Source organism: Lactuca virosa, chromosome 7, assembly GCF_052849685.1.
Source record: "Lactuca virosa cultivar CGN04683 chromosome 7, Lactuca_virosa_CGN04683_v6, whole genome shotgun sequence".
NCBI lineage: Eukaryota > Viridiplantae > Streptophyta > Magnoliopsida > Asterales > Asteraceae > Lactuca > Lactuca virosa.
Window position 1 is genome coordinate 35,205,336 of NC_136432.1, and position 16,827 is coordinate 35,222,162.

The 16,827-nt window shown below is 35.5% G+C and overlaps 1 protein-coding gene and 1 pseudogene across 2 annotated transcripts; both read right to left on the minus strand.

Annotated features, from left to right (window-relative positions):
• Positions 1 to 6,684: 6,684 nt before the first annotated feature.
• On the minus strand, positions 6,685 to 10,890 carry LOC145126183 (G-type lectin S-receptor-like serine/threonine-protein kinase SRK). 2 transcript variants are annotated; one of them, XM_079061586.1, is made up of 7 exons: positions 10,799 to 10,890; positions 9,270 to 9,443; positions 8,798 to 8,973; positions 8,228 to 8,438; positions 7,907 to 8,144; positions 7,674 to 7,824; positions 6,687 to 7,123 (listed from the first exon to the last, which is right to left on the minus strand). In XM_079061586.1, the coding sequence occupies exons 2-7, from the start codon at positions 9,430 to 9,432 to the stop codon at positions 6,815 to 6,817; spliced, it is 1,248 nt and encodes a 415-aa protein (XP_078917712.1). In that variant the 5' UTR covers positions 9,433 to 9,443; positions 10,799 to 10,890; the 3' UTR covers positions 6,687 to 6,814. The 2 variants fall into 2 exon arrangements, with proteins under 2 accessions (XP_078917714.1, XP_078917712.1); XM_079061588.1 differs by lacking the exons at positions 8,228 to 8,438; positions 9,270 to 9,443; positions 10,799 to 10,890 and having other exon boundaries at positions 6,685 to 7,123; positions 8,798 to 8,881.
• LOC145126184 (receptor-like serine/threonine-protein kinase SD1-8 pseudogene) lies at positions 10,400 to 11,559 on the minus strand (annotated as a pseudogene).
• Between the last annotated feature and the right edge of the window lie 5,268 nt (positions 11,560 to 16,827).

Here is a 16,827-nt window from a genome sequence, read left to right on the forward strand (position 1 = left end):
ACAACGATGGTGATTACAAAGAATTTTTGGATATGACATATGCTAATGAAAGAGAATGCATGTGTATGTGGACCACCTCAATGGACATATCTTTGACTAGATTGAGGTTGAGGAACCCGTAGAAACAAATGAAGATGAAGATCAAAACTATAAAGAAGAAGATTCAGTCTTTTCAGATTCATGTTCTGTTGACCAAGATAAGATGATGCTTTTTTCCTTTTGCAGCCAACAAAACTGTAAATGTTTTGTTAATGATAGGTTTTTAAACATTCTTTTTCCTCCTATACCTACGAATGAAGATGATGAGAATGTTCTACCCCAATACCTTGTACATGATAACCATGGGATAAGATTAAACCAATGTTAGGTATGCGATTTCTAATCCTACTGAGCTTAAGCATATGTTAAGCAGCTATGCAATTGCTAATGGGTATGATTTTTGGTTTGAAAAAAAAAATGACTCTGAAAGATTGTTAGTTAAATGTTACAAAAAGAACAAGTCACTATCTTGCCTCTTTATACCTTGGGCCTCTTTGATGGCTAAAGAGAAGACATTTCAGATCAAATCTCTAGTTAGCGAACATAACTATTGTAGTTTTTAAGCTTGGGTCAATAGTGACTTATAGGTGGATATGAAAACATTTTATGAGTGAAATTATAGATAAGCCAAAATGAGTTTAAGGAAGATTAAAGCTAAAGTGTCCACAAAATTCAATATAAATGTGAGTTTAGGACACTGTAGAAATTATAACAACCAAGAAAATTAGGTAATCATTCACCGGTCTCGGTCACCGTGAACACCATTGGTAATAGACCTAATGTATTGAATTCCATCATATTCATGCAAATAAAGTTTACATACTTAGAATTGCATGTGGAATACCCTGTTTGTCTCTTATTGATGTTGAACGGCTAATGAACGTAACACTATTCACAATAATACTTAGGAACACATGATACTCTAAATGGATATATTATGTTAACAAGATTTTGTGAATATAAAGAATGTCGAAAACGGAGATCGTACGCAAAAGATACGCCCTTTTAAAAAAGCTAAAATCAGTAATATAACTTATTTTTCCGGAAACGAACATTGTATTAATTCGTTGGGTTAGTTATACATCTTGTTAAGCGTTTTTTAACATGTTTTTAGACTAAGACTATACTTTATTATTTGATTTATTCTCGAAATATTTTTAACACAAAATTATAGTTGTTTTATATAAACATTCGTAACAAGAAAACTATAAATATAATTAAGTTAGAACTTTGAGTACAATTGTAACCTATTACCGTCATTAGTTCAGAAATTTCGATCATATTTCTGAAGTCAGCACGTACATCTGACAGGCAAAATTAAAAAGTCGAAACGGAATCGGATTTTGGGTAGGGTTATCGAGGCGACACGTGTCACATAGAGAGAGGTTCTCATTCCTCTCCTCATCTATAAATAAGAAGATTATCTCACACAATTTTCAACCATCCTCAATTTCTATCTACCTCTCTCTCTCTCTCTCTCTCCCTCTCTCTCTCTCTCTAACCGTCAACGACGAGAAGGTTTCGGCACTCCTTAGCGTCGTGTTGCTACTGTGCACCACCATCTGTTACCTGCAGCCACCTGAGCCCCAGGCCAGCAGCTCCTATCCGACAGTCCTCCCTCCGACCAACAACAACTCAGGCAAGGCCTAACAGCCCTATAACTGTCGGAAACAACCATCGCCGCTAGCTGCAGTCGTTAAGCATCACCAAATTACATGAAATTCGACCAGAAGGTTCTCCTCCACCCCCTTAACACTCGAAATCAGGTCTCACCTCAAACCTCCGCCTGAAAACAACTTTTGCAGCCAGTTTTTTTTTAGCAAACGACTGATTTTGGAAATTTTATGGCGAGCCTCCGGGCAATTTTTCGGCGACGACAAGTACTTTTTCTGACACGTATCAACCCAATCTACGACCCCGTGAAGGCATTCTGCTCCAAAAGCGTGTATGGTGAAAAGTTATAAATCGTAAGACGCATCCCGGTTCCCGATCTGAACAATTTTTCCGACAAATTTGAATAGTTTTTCCTACTCGCTTTTGCCCGATGTACAGCCTTTAAGTATTGTTTCGTTGAAAAAGTGTGTCGTTCGTGAAATCCCAAGTCGTAGTTCGAATCTCGGTTTTAGATATGAACAAAGCAACGGTAAAGCATGTAATGAACGTGAGTTCTACGACCCTCTTTAAGTTTTTTATGTTTGGGGGAGAATACATACACAACTCGGCTTTACGTTTATATAAACTATATATGGTTTGTTAAAAGTTTATATTTTTCTTTTATATATATATATATATATATATATATATATATATATATATATATATATATATATATCTTATGTTTTAAACTAACTAAAGATATAGTTTTAATTAATAAACAATAATCGTTATTTTATTCTTTGTAAACTTAACGCTCAAGAAAGTCGTTAAGCGTCATTTTTAATTATAAATGATATATTTACTTCTTTATGAACTTATACATTACTTTGTTTTTATTGGTTTAACAACCGATAAAACATAGTTTTTGTAAAAATACAGCTTTTATACTGCCCAATTTTTATTAGAAAACTTTTATTATAGTTTTACATAACAAACGAACATTTAGTCTAGTAAACTTTATAAGTGTAGGTTTAAGACATGAAAATAATATTTTTGAATGATTTGGACTTAACGAACGAACAATAATGTAGTAAAAATTTTAAAGAAAGTTTCGAACACAAATGCACACACTTTTAAATCTGTTAAAATCGAGATTTCTATATGAGTTGTTACTCTTCATCAACTAAGAACAAAAGCTTAGTAAAACCCTCTGTATTGTACTATAACTGTGAATCTTAAACGAGCGAGGAATGTTGTGTATAGATCTATACGTGTTGACACCACCGACTGTAGTAGCTAGTTATAACCTTCGCCTGACGAGTCGAAAAGTGCGATAATGTTCATTCACGACGTCGATGAAGCGTTGGTGATGTTCTCGGCACGCCACTTTGCAGTGTCATACGGAGGCTCAATCCATTCATTTAGCTCGGTTATATGCTCATGATAACCCCAGAGTTCACTCTAAAAGCACTCGTATAGAATTGAAATAGTGTCTATAAGCAACCAATGCACTCGTATAGAATTGAAATAGTATTTATATGCAGCCAATGCACCCGTATAGAATTAAAATAGGATTTATGCATAGCAATGCACTCATATAGAATTGAAATAGTATTTATACGTAGCCAATGCAATCGTATAGAATTGAAATAGTACTCTAGTGAAGATGCATTTGCAGCATCAAAAAGGGTTAGAATGGATCTGGGAACCCGAAGTCGAGATGCAAGGATAGTTTCCAGAGTTGTTTAGCGAGACAGATTTTGAGGATGAAATCCAGATAAGTGGGGGAGAGTTGTAACACTCGATTCCGGTATGTTAGTTTACCCTTTTGTTCATATGGAGGGTTTTGTAAATTCTCACCTTCGCGGCATGGTAGATGGCTTTCCACGATGTGGTATTGCCATGTCACCCAGACGCGATGCTTATTTAGACCACAACGCGATGACCCAATGGACTCTAAAGCTTTGAACCAAACCCAAGTTTGATTCAAAGAGAGGAAAGACAAATAACCAAATGCTTCTAATGCTTTTGTAAGAGAAGAGTGAGAGAGAGCAATAGAGAATTCAGATTTTGCATGCAAGAATGAGAGAGAAAAATGAAAATGTAACACCAAGATTTTGTTATGTTTCTCTTAAGAAGATTTATTCTCCAAGTTTTAGATTTGGTGGCCACGACGTGGTGAATGGAATCCCACGACGTGGCCATGTCCGGAAGGTGCACTAAGGTTTAGTGGGTGCCACGACGTGGCAGCCACTTAATGAAAAACCCTAATTTACGGGGTTTGCACCCATATTTAAGGGCTGTGATGGTTAGGGTTTGAATACCCTCAGCCTCCATCACCTCCCTTCCTCCCTACTTGAAACCGTAGACTCCATTGTTGAGTTTCCTGATTTTTATGGTGATTTTTGGTGGTTTGAAGAAGAAGAAGGTGGTCCTTGGGCATTAATTCAGCAAGAAACTCTCGTCATCATCTTTGTGCACTTGTTCTAGACCATTGTAAGTGTCCAAGCTCAACCTTGATGCATTAAACTTCTAGATCTAGGCTTTCATGCTAGTATTTTCATGATTGGGAAAGTTTGGATGAATGGATCTTATAAAGTTAGCAACTTTATGAATCCTTGAGGTTATTTTGGGGCTTGGTGTTGTAGATCTAGAGGGTTATTGAGTTTTGGTTACTTCTATGAAAATTTAAACCCTATTTTACACCATTTTGACCTAGTTTGAGTTCAAGACATGCAATGGACATACATGTATATAGCACAACGATTTTTATGATGTTTTGGGTGTAAGAATGATTTCTGGAAAGTATGAATGGATAACTTGACGGATTAAGAGTTTAATGCAATAAGCTGGTATGGGAATTCCCACGACGTGGAGATTGACATCCACGTCGTGACGCTATGCAGGTTTGCGGCTATTTTATCGTGGTGCTTCCTCGACGTGGCAAAGATTGGTCACGACGTGGCAGCTATCTGAGTTAACTTTTGACCGTTGGCCATTGACTTTTTTATCAAGTTTGACTTTGGGTCAAATTTAAGGTCGTGGGTTGTAGTTTGAGATGTGGTCCCTGTTTGCTGTATATGTGACATGTATGTTGGTTTTTGGATCTATGATCGTTGTTGTTTCTACTAGGCTGGGAGGTGAGTTTTCTCACAAGAACTTTGTATTGTAGTATGTGTCCTTCTATGTAGGAAGTTGATATATTATAGTGATATGGTAGATTAGTATATATGTATGATTACCTATATTGTTAGCTAGTGTTATTTGTTTACATATGTCGACATAATATGATTGGATTGAGGTATTACTACTTTGTGTTGTAAGCCAACAAACTCGGGAGCAATCCAATCATAAGTTGAGGGTCGGGAAGGGCATTCCAGTCTTATGTTGTGGGATCAAGAGCAAGCCAGTCATGAGCTCTTGGTCGGGAGGGGGCAATCCAGTCTCATGATGTGGGCTCAGTGGCAATCCAGTCTTATGTTTTGGGCCTAGTGTTCATGCACTGTATATGTATTTTCGTGTGGGGTATTTTGAGGGAAATCACTAAGCTTTGGCTTACAGTTGTTGATTTCAATGCTTTCAGGTACTTCAGATAAACGGGGCAAGACAAAGGTGTGATCGTACACATCCTCCTGCTGATTTGTGTTTGAGAGATTAATTGATACTCTAATTTCTTCGGATTTGATTTAAAAACAATGGTTGATTATCTTATGGTTTATTAAAATGTTTTTAACAAAATGAAGAAAAAAAATTGTCATGGGTTTTGGGATGTTACAGAAAGCCCCAACTCTACATGCATAAAGTGAAGTCGTTAACCATTAGATCTTTACACTTTTGAGCAACCATGCCCCTATGTCTTAATGCATGCTTTCTAAGGATTAAGGCTTTTTTATTAAACAAATAAAAGAACCCATTCCTTGTCTCCTAAACCATATATGGTTTTAAGCAACAAAAGAAACTCAAAATTTTATAAATCCTACAACTAGTTTATAAGATATAGATTTAAACCTTTTGGTAAAAAACAAAAAGTTTAATCTAGTCCAAAATGGTGTGCATGACATATTAAATCGTAACATATGAAATTATAATGTTACTTGTCATTGGAATATTATTTGTTTCCATGAAATAAATATTTTCTAATTTATTATAAGAGTTTATGAATATTTATTAAAATCAGTTTCTAATAAATAAATAATCAAATGTATCAAGTTGTTGTTAGTGTGACCCTTAAGATCATATGTTAATTAGCAATATCATTTTAATATGACTTTTGAACATACAAGATCTTTCATAAACATGGGTGACTTAATTGTAATATTTATTATTATCTATTTTGGACCCTATCTAGAATTATCTCAAGGATAGCATAAGTAGAGTAGTGGAGCATCCAGTATTTTTGCATTTTGCTAGTCTGTGGTGATTGCTTGGGCAAAAGGCTGTCTCATTGGAGAGCCTTTCTGATTAGGGCATGAAGAACCATTTGGGTCTTCATGGAATTTCTTCTTTTGTTTATCTTCTTCATTCGGTAATGTATGAAGTAATATAATCATACGCTTTCATTTGATCTAAATAGTCTTATACTGAAGTTGTTGAATTCATTCCTATCAATTGATTCCATTTCCATTATCTTCCAGCGGTTAGAATATATGGTTTTCACCCGGGAGACCCGGGTTCGATTCTCGATAATGGAACCAATTGATAGAAATTAATTCAACAACTAAGTATAAAACTCTTTAGATTAAATCAGGATCGGTCATGAGGAATTAAATATCCTCAAAGGCCCAAGACGAGTTAGAAAAAAAAGACCATTATCGTTATTATAAATTTTTATTTTTAAATAAAAATATATATAATATATAATAATAAAAATCTGGGTCCTGTGATGATAACTTTATTATGTGTCTTGGTGTCAAAAAAATCTTAATTAGAATATATTTTTTCAAGGAAAAGTGTGTGAATTTGGTCTAAAATTTTGATTTTACTTCAAATAAGCTGAAATGTCCATCTCACAACAAACCATTGGTATGATAATATAACAAATCCAACCCAAAAGGTTAGCTGTTGATCTGTTGTTATAATGTGTAAAATATGGCATAATCGCCCTTGTTGTAATAAAAGAATTAATAAAGTAAAATTCATTAAGATATATGTACTATATGGTAGCTAGTTGCTAGTTTCCCTATCTACCATGCAATATCGATACTGTAATTTCGTTTATGGTCATGAAATCATCTTGTTGGCTTGAAGATTCTGTTTCGGTATTTCTTCTTCTAATAAAGAATCCAGGATATTTTGGTAATGATATTTGTGCATTTTCACTGCACAATAACAATAACACCTTTGACATATTAGGTCTGTCTTCCGGGAGTTCCTGAACACATAACAGTCCAATTTGTATGCATCTCAATACTTCATTTTCCGAAAAATTGGCCGCGATAGATTTGTCTACTAGTTCTAAAGCCTTGCCTTCTTTCCATAAAGTCCACGTCTAAAAACATTGTCTTTGTTACACATAGGATAATTGAATATGATTGAAATAAAATGAACAAAATAATGTAATGAGTCATTACATTATATAATTTGAGGGGATGGAATGGATTATTATGTTGGTTCCTTATTATTTTATTTTTTTTAGAAAACCAAATGAAATTAAATTGAGAAATAAAGAAAAGTATTTTAGTTTATAGAAATCAACTTTGATCTTATAATTTTTTTTATATGACAAACAAATTACACATAAGTTCATGTTTCATGCCATTTGAAATATATCTAATATGTATTTCAAATAGTGAATAAAAGTTTATTTATCTTTAAAAACTCTTTTATAAAAATTAAACAAATAAAATTAAGTATCATGAAATCAAAAAATATAAATATAATAACAAAAAAATCTTAATTTTTTAATTAACAAAAAATCTTAATTTTGATTAATCAATGAATGTTCAATTTCATTTTTACTTGCAAACAAACATGCCAACATAAAGCTCCATTCCAATCCTTTTATTACTATCTATATCAAAGGTTATCTTAATACTCACTTCTCCAAGGAGGTTATGTTGGCTACTCATGTAAGATGATCCTGTGTTCTTTTTACCACTCACTATCTCAAGAACCAAAACCCCAAAACTAAAAACATCCGATTTTGTTGAGAAATGTCCATCCATTGCATATTCAGGAGACATGTAACCACTACATGACATTTGAGAAAAATTATAAGTCTAAAAAATGCGACATTGTTTTTGCATTTTGCATAAAATACATTGATACTTACTATGTTCCGACCACTTTCTTTGTTTTTGCATCGGTTTGATCACTTCCAAAAATCCGTGCCATACCAAAATCAGATATCTTTGGGTTCATATCTTTATCGAGCAAAATATTACTAGCCTTTAGGTCTCGATGAATGATTTTAAATCTTGAATCTTGATGAAGATAAAGAAGCCCTCGAGCAATCCCACATATGATCTCAAGTCTGCTTTTCCAATTGAGTGTCATGTTTTTCTCTTTCTCTATAGCAATTTTAAAGAACAAGTTAGGTTTGAGTAAGAAACTTTATATCAAATGGAAAAAGCAAATCTTGCTACAAACATACCGAAAATGAACATATCAAGACTTTTATTTTCCATGAACTCATAAATTAATAACTTCTCTTCGGCCTCAATGCAACAACCTAATACCCGAACAAGGTTTCGATGTTGCAGTTTCGCGATTAATCGGACCTCATTTTTTAGTTCCTCAATCCCTTGATCGGAAATTCTTGAGAGCCTTTTTATCGCTACAACTTCACCTTCCATTAATTTACCCTATATTTATAATGTATACACTCATGATAACAATTTATTTATATTTCTATAATGATAACCACAAAATATGTATTATGAAACTTATAAAATAGAATATATCCATTACCCTTAATAACAATCTACTTACATGTCTTTACCATAACATAATAGTAACATAAGTACATTTAGTTACTCATAATAGCAATGCACTTAGTTTTTTTACCGATCAAAATAATCTTTAGTCTAACACTTGTAAGTATTTTGTAACTTCATGTTACATGTACGTTTCTATTATTGCTATTATGAGTAAAAAATAAAAAAGAATGTTATTTTTTGTAAGATGGCGTATTTTAAATGTTAATACACTGCAAATACTTTACCTTGTAAACACACCCGAACCCTCCTTGTCCAAGTTTATTTGCGTTTGAGAAGTTGTTTGTGGCCGTAACAAGTGTCGAGAAATCAAACAAAGGTAATTCTAGTTCATCCATCTCTCTTTTATTTGGCACAACACTCCCATCATTTAATAAGAAATCTTCGGCTCTTTCTCGTGGACCTAATTTGTATCATAATAAAATATATCAATCACATATGTTAAAAAACAAGGGTAACGAATGTCACAAACCCCATGTTCTTAAGATTAATTCAACTTATATGAGCTCAACTTATCGAAAGTTAATTATGTTTATACTAAACAGTTTGATGACACACGATACTCTAACAAATCAGAACCACAAACTTTTTTTAACCTTAGGGGGTTAATGTGAGTATGAATTATTTTCTATGTTACTTTAATGATAATGGTTTTAGACTTATAAACTAAGGTGCTTGACTCTTCAAACTGAAAATTACCTTTTGTCTTTGCCACTGATTTCTTCGACAATTGTAGCTTCTTCTTCCTCAAGTAAAAGAGTATCAATAGAAATGCCAGCGCCACAAAAGCACCGATGCTAATTGCCACAGGTTTGACAACTTTGTTGTCACTACTGGAGCCATTTTTAGACCTTTTAATCATCGGTGTTTTGTCTGTAGTGAATAAGTTCAAACTTTTAATCATCGATGATTTGAAATGGGTTTCAAGATCAGGTTTATATGGGTGTGAGATTAGTCAAATTAATTTTAAATAATAAAAGATGAGAAATCTCCAGAAAAGTCCTAAAATTTTACCCTAATTTACGAAAAAGTCCCAAACTAAATTTTGCTTACGAAAAAGCATGAATTACCGGTAAAAGTGACGATTTGAACACTTTTTTCCGGTTTACCGGTTTTATTACTTACATGTTTCACTAAAGTCCCATTATTTTACCCTAATTTGCGAATAAGTCCCAAAATAAAATTTACTGATGATTTGACTATTTTCTCTATGTAACATACATTGTACCAGTTTCATTGCTGACCCGGTCGCCTAGTCATTAAATGAGATGATGAGGTGGATATGTTGACTATACATAATGCTATGTTTAGCATAAAACTTGATATCCTGATGTATTGTATATCTTTTTGGAACATAAAATGCATCCAACGAAGACTACAATAATTACATAAACTAACAACAACTGTGTTATTTTTTACGTTTATAAGAAATATCAAATTGTCTATCTAATCTTATGTAACCCAATATATCCATCTCATCAGACATCAACTCGTTTTCTTTCTTTTTTTCTTGGAAACACACATTTTATTGGTTTTATTGCTGACGTAGATACATAGTCATAAATTAGCCGATGAGATGGGTATCAAATTTTACAGTAAATGTTACATTATATAACTCATCGTATTCATTTTATCAGCTAATTTGATGACTAAGTGTAAGTAATAAAACCGGTAAACCGATAAAATGTATGTTACATGAAGAAAATGGTCAAATTATCAGTAAATTTTATTTTGGGACTTATTCACAAATTAGGGTAAAATAATGGACTTTAGTGAAACATGTAAGTAATAAAACCGGTAAACCGGAAAAAAAAAGTCAAATCGCCATTTTTACCGGTAATTCATGATTTTTCGTAAACAAATTTTAGTTTGGGACTTTTTCGTAAATTATAGTAAAATTTTAGGACTTTTCGTAAACATCCGTCAGACCCATCTCGTAGATTCCATGCTTGTTTGTTTTTCGGCCGGAATCCTGTCATACAATTGCAGACCGGTGCAGTGGTTGCATCACAAACGCCGAACGGACCACATTCACTAAAGTGATCGCATAAATCACCGGGAAAAGCCCAGAATACATTCCAAGTTTTTGTTGTTTCTGCCCAAACAAGTCTTTCACTTATACCAGAAGAAGTTATAACGACTCGCGAATAAATAGAACTATCGGGTATTTCAAAAGAATAAATAATCTCGTCGGAGTTCTCCTGAAATTCAAAACGCAAAATACTCACCCCATTCATCTCCGGTGTACCGCTGAAAGTTCTCCCGTTCCACGGCCCAGTCCGCCAAATTAGATTTTCGTTGTTAGTTGACAAAATTTCCGGGAACCCACTGATATTCAGTTTAAAAGAATAATCACCGGTCGCCGGATTTTCTTCCGTCTTCCACGACTTCAAAAACCGATTGATTCCAGATTTCCTGTCCCACCCCAGTTTCATCTCCGGCAAGAGAGTATCAGTCGGATAATCAAAGCTTTGCCAAATGTAATTCTCCGGGTTCTCATCATTTTCCGAACGAAGCACAAAGTTACCGTTGTCCAAAAGCTGCGCCACCGTCTTCACCACCGGTGTAGATTGATTTGACGACCAGACGATGGTTCCCGCTTGATCTACCAGCACCATGTTGCCGTTGTCGACGATGGTTAGGTTCCCGGAGGATGAAGTAATGGGGGTATCTCTGTTAGCTACCCAAACATATGTTATGGGTTGTATTTGTTTATACCAGATTCCTATATACAAATTATTGCTGGTATTGAAGAAACCCAACTCGAAAACTTCACCATTAGAGACTAGAGTTTGATTGATGGTGAGGGGTTGTGTGGGTGTGATGGTGTCAATGGCTACACAGAGAAAAGGGTAGAATAGAAAGAATGTGAAGATGAAGGTGCTGACATGGCTATGGAGGGTTTTCATTATCTGAAAGTTACAAAGATCAATTGAATTTTTGTTTTTGTCTTTATTGGTTTGGTGAATTGAAGATTTTAAGTTGGCTCTTATCTTTAAAGAGTTCGTGGAAATGGTGGAACAAATGTCAATAAGGTGTGTTATATATTTTTTTTCTTTTAATTTTTTGAGTACTTTGACCACATAAATATTCTTTTAAAAATTGTGAATGACTATATATATATATATATATATATATATATATATATATATATATATATATATATATATATATATATATATATATATTGAAATTAACTAATTATATTACAATAAGTTAATACATCTTAGTTATTATCGTACAACGAATGAGAAGACAAACGGGCAACAAGTTGCACCGCTAAGCCTTTTTGTATGGTAAAACCAATTTTTTTGAAGACTACATCCATAGATCTAGGGGATATAACATTGTTATGCATGATCTAGGGAAAACCAAACGTATCAAATGCAAATGGTATGAACACGTGTTGATTTTTAATGCACAGTTTCTCATGTTTGGTGACCTTGGATGTAGCAGTTTTTAATGCAGTTTGTCCCGTCGTGAAACCCCGTCCCTCAAGCCTACGAGGGGGGATATCCATGTAAGGTCCACACATGTGTGTTTCCCTCTAACCCATCCAAAAATCAAAACGTCGGCCGATCTAAGAGTTGACCTTCCTACTGTCGAGTCAGTTAGGAAATTCACAGGAGCATCTTTCTTGGCAGAAACCCTGACACGCTTAAATATGCCAACCAAAACATCTCTAACCATATCATGATTGTATTTGAACCCCATGAGTTCTTTGCAATGAACTGCATGCTCTCCAAGTATGATTAAGATAACGAGATAAGTAATGGGGCCGAATGATTCGTCATATTTAAAGTTCTTCATGGAAAAGTATGATTAAGATAACGACTTGATGTATACTACTGAGTTAATCACTTAGAAATAAACTAAGTATATATTTAGTCATTAAGAAATAAATATCTTCTTACTTTTCTTCTTAATTATCTTTCTGTCGATTTGAAATGATTGCAAGTGTCTTAAAATATAATTAATTTTATCAAAATATGATATTTGTCACCATTTCACATAAATAGAAAGATAAATAGGAAGAAAAGATAAGATGATATTTAATTTGTCATAGTCATTTTCCTTTTTGTTATACACGATTTACAACATTAAACCTCAAACCCCATATCATTGTTTAAAATTCTATCATTTAGGTTATAGATATTGTAAGTTAATGTTTCTTTGGCATCTATGTGTCTAAATGTGTATTAATTAATACTTAATATTAGGAACTTATATATGGATGTGTCACTCATTTAACTTGCATCATTTTTTACTTAGAATTGGACAAACAATAAATTGAAGCAATGTCTTCTTCTATCTTTTCCAACTTATATACGATGGTGCAAAATTGAATAACCATGCCTCTCAATGGAAGACATCTTGGACACAAGATAATTTTGGAAGATCGTTTAGAGAGTGCCCTAACTCTATGGTAAGTGGTATTACATTCAATTTTTTAAACTAAACCAACAAATCTCTCAATTTTTATTTTTTCGTTTTTCAAAAGTTTAAGGAAAGAAATGTTTTTTCTTGGGAATGGCCTATGAAACTTAAAAATAGGTGGTATCATGATAACCTAGTTGGTATCAATAAGAAGTTGAAGACGTAGAAGAGATAACAAATTGGAGGAGGTAATTTTGAAGCGAAGATTACTTCATTGGAAGATGAACTAACATTTACAAGATGAATTAGCATTTAAAAGTTTTAGGTAATAGAATTGCATAAAATGGAAGTACAAGATCTTTCCTTTCCACTTACTCGTAAGAGAGGTGTAATAGTTGTGTTGTTTGTTATGTATGTAGTTAAGATAGTTGTGTTGTCTGTCTGGAAAAGTGTTGTCTGGTAAAGTGTTGTCTGGGACTGGGAAAGAAATCATGCTGTTTGATTGTACATCTGATTGACTGTGCTGAATGATGAAAAAAAGTAATAATTCAATAAAAAATAAATTTAAAAAAAAAGTTATTTAAAAAAAATTAATAATCCAAGAAAGAAAGAAAGAGGCGGGGTTTGGTGCATAATTGTCTTTCCAGCCCATTCAGCCAGAAAGATATGATTTTGGGGCTTTCTTGTAACACCCGGTATCAGAAAAGCCAAGAAAGGAAAGAAAAACCTTAAGTCAAAAGGGGGTCAACTCGTCGAGTCCAAGGAAGAACTCGACGAGTCGGAGCGGGATCCGAGTGCAAGATTAAGTGACCGACTCGACGAGTCGGAGAGTGGACTCGGCGAGTCAGGTCTGGGTTAGGAAGCCCTAATTCCGGGACTTGGTGCCCTATTTAAGCATCTTATTCTCTTCCCTAGGGTTCATTACAGCCTCTCTCGTCCAGAACCCCAAAACACTAGCCACCCAACTTCATTTTTGGAGCTTTTGGTGAAGATTAAGGTCCATTGGAGTGGATTTTGAAGGCTTGGGAGAAAGGAGCAAGGAAGGAAGTGTAGATCCAGCCTTCACATCGAGTTGGCAACTGTTAGAAGGTAAAAAGTCTGGACCTTGAGCTTTCAATTGATAAATCCCCTTTCTAGCTTGCCTTTTTGTCACAATTGGATCATTTCCAAGTAGAATCCGAGTATTAAGCCTTTGTGGATGGTTTGGACAACAGATCTGGACACTCTTGAGCTTTAGAAGCTCAAAGTAGTTGGCTTTATTCAGCTAAGGTCCCATTTCATGACCTAGGTCTTCCTTGAAGCTTAGATTAAGTGTTTTAGCCTCATAGCACCTTGCATGCACGTAAAGTTGGCAACTTTACGTGCAATGCTAGCATAAGGAGTCCAGATCTATGGGTTGGAAGTGTTGGAATTGACTGAAATCGACAAAATAGAGTTGTCACAAGGAGGACTCGGCGAGTCGGGTCGCAAAACCTAAACCCTTCTGTTTATGAGTCGAATCAGTGAGTGGGGTTAGAGAAGGACTCAGTCAGTCTGTGTCTGTGATGGACATGAAGATCATGGTACTCGACGAGTTCAAGGAGGAACTCGGCGAGTCCAAGGCAATCTTCTTAGCTGATGAAGATGGACTCGGCGAGTCAGTTAAAGATAGTCCCGATGTGTTAGATGAAAGAGAACTCGTCGAGTTCTCGCTAGACTCGACGAGTGGAGTCGGGGTTGTTTGGGATTTGAGGAGCATGGACTCGGCGAGTTGGTAGAACAACTCGGCGAGTCTAGTCAACTGGAAGGTTGACTTTGACCAGGACCTTGACCAGAGTTGACTTAGTTGACCTCTGGAGGACAGTTAGGCTAAGTTCTATTATTTGGTGTTGGTAGCTCGGTGAGCTAGGAGAGCATCGCTTCAGAGAATAGTCGATTAGCAGCCAGAGGATTATCAGCAGAGTTCATCAGTTCAGGTGAGTTTTCCTCCCAGTAGGAACGGGTCTACGGCCACAATGCCTGCCCGTTTAGTTAGCAGTAGTTCCGGACTCTGGTCCGATGCAGTAGTTCAGTATGCTTGATGTCTTTGTGATTCAGGCATGTTTATGTGTTAGTTAGTCCGGACCTCGGTCCGATGCAGTATGCAGTATATGTGCTTATATGCTATGATCATGTTATACTATGTTCAGTTAGTCCGGACTTCGGTCCGATGCAGGGGGCAAGGCCCCAGTTAGTCCGGATTTCGGTCCGATGCAGGGGGCAAGGCCCCAGTTAGTCCGGACTTCGGTCCGTTGCAGGGGGCAAGGCCCCAGTTAGTCCGGACTTCGGTCCGATGCAGTGGGCAAGGCCCAGTATGTGCTTATTATGTTATTGTATGGTATGTGGTAGTTTGGGGGAGCTCACTAAGCTTCGTGCTTACAGTTTTCAGTTTTGGTTTCAGGTACTTCCGGTAGCGGAGGGAAGAGCTCGGGATGATCGCATGGCACACACCATAGTTAGTCAGCCTGGGATGTTTTACTCTGATAAGAAGATTATGTTTTGAATTAACATTATGATTTTATGTTATGATTTATGTTATGAATTGACAGTTGTGGTTTAAGTAATGTTTTTTTAAAACAAAATTTTTAGTCATGATTTTGGGTCGTTACATTTCTGGGAAAGACATATCTTACCGGGAAAGACTCTTTTTTTGTGCAAATCAAACAGTCTTTCCGGTCCATTCAGCCAGAAAGATTTGTTTGGACCTGGAAAGATGCGTATCAAACGGGACCTAAATGTCTTTCTTTCAGACTCACATATCTCTTTCTCTTATCACACAAGCACTTTTGTTTCTCCATCTCTCGTCATTCCAACGTTAACCTTCATAATGACATTGGTCATCATTAGTGGGATGTCAAATCCACCAAGCAAATTACACCATTTGTTTGCAAATAAAACGTAATATAATGGTAAAAAGGGGTATCGATCCTCGGGGAAATGGTTGTATTCAATCACCAATGCAATCCAATAGAGCTAATGTAAATAAACTAACTAACTACAATTAAACTAAAAGGGGGGGGGGGGGGTGTTGTAATTGCTTGAAAACTAAAAGACTTGAATAACTAAGAAGACTTGCAATTAAGCAAGATAGTGAGATGCTCAAATATTGGAGAGAATTGGTTAACCAAGGCAATTCAACACAATGAACATTTGTGTGTTTATCATTAGGATTCAACATGAAGCTTATCATTCATCCCAAATTGGTTATAGCAATCATGAAGCATGATATGCTAAGATTCCTCATAGGTAGTATGGAGGTTGGGGAAGCCCACAACACACCTTCTTAATCAAAATCAAAGATCCAATTGAAGCAATTGAACCCAAGAAGTTGATTAGCCTTAAGAATGAATCCTTCAAAAACCCACAAACATCCAAGGGTTTTAGCCAAAGTTAACCAAAATAGAGAAATTAGCAACTCGTGGCAACAAAATAACAATCACAAAAGTCTAATTGCATCAAGAAACTAACAATTACTTTGGAAGATAAGAAGAATGTGTATCCAAGCTCCAAAAATCGCCTCCTCTGGTCTCTAATGGTGGAAAATCGAAGTGGTAGCTGAAAGATCCAACCCCCCATGTAAATGGTAAGCCAAATGACAAAAATACCCAAAACTGGGCAGTTGCGCGGGGTAAGCCAAATGACAAAAATGCCCAAAACTAGGCAGTTGCGCGAGTACCCGCGCACGTGAGAATCCACCTGCGCAAATATTGCTAGAATGCTATTGGCTCATTTTTCCTCCACTACACCATTCCACTACCCAAGATTCCATTGGTCCCCTCCATGACTCATATGATTTGAAATTGGCCAATCACCTTCAAGCTTCAAATATGGATGCTCCAAGGCCAAAATAACAATCAATGAC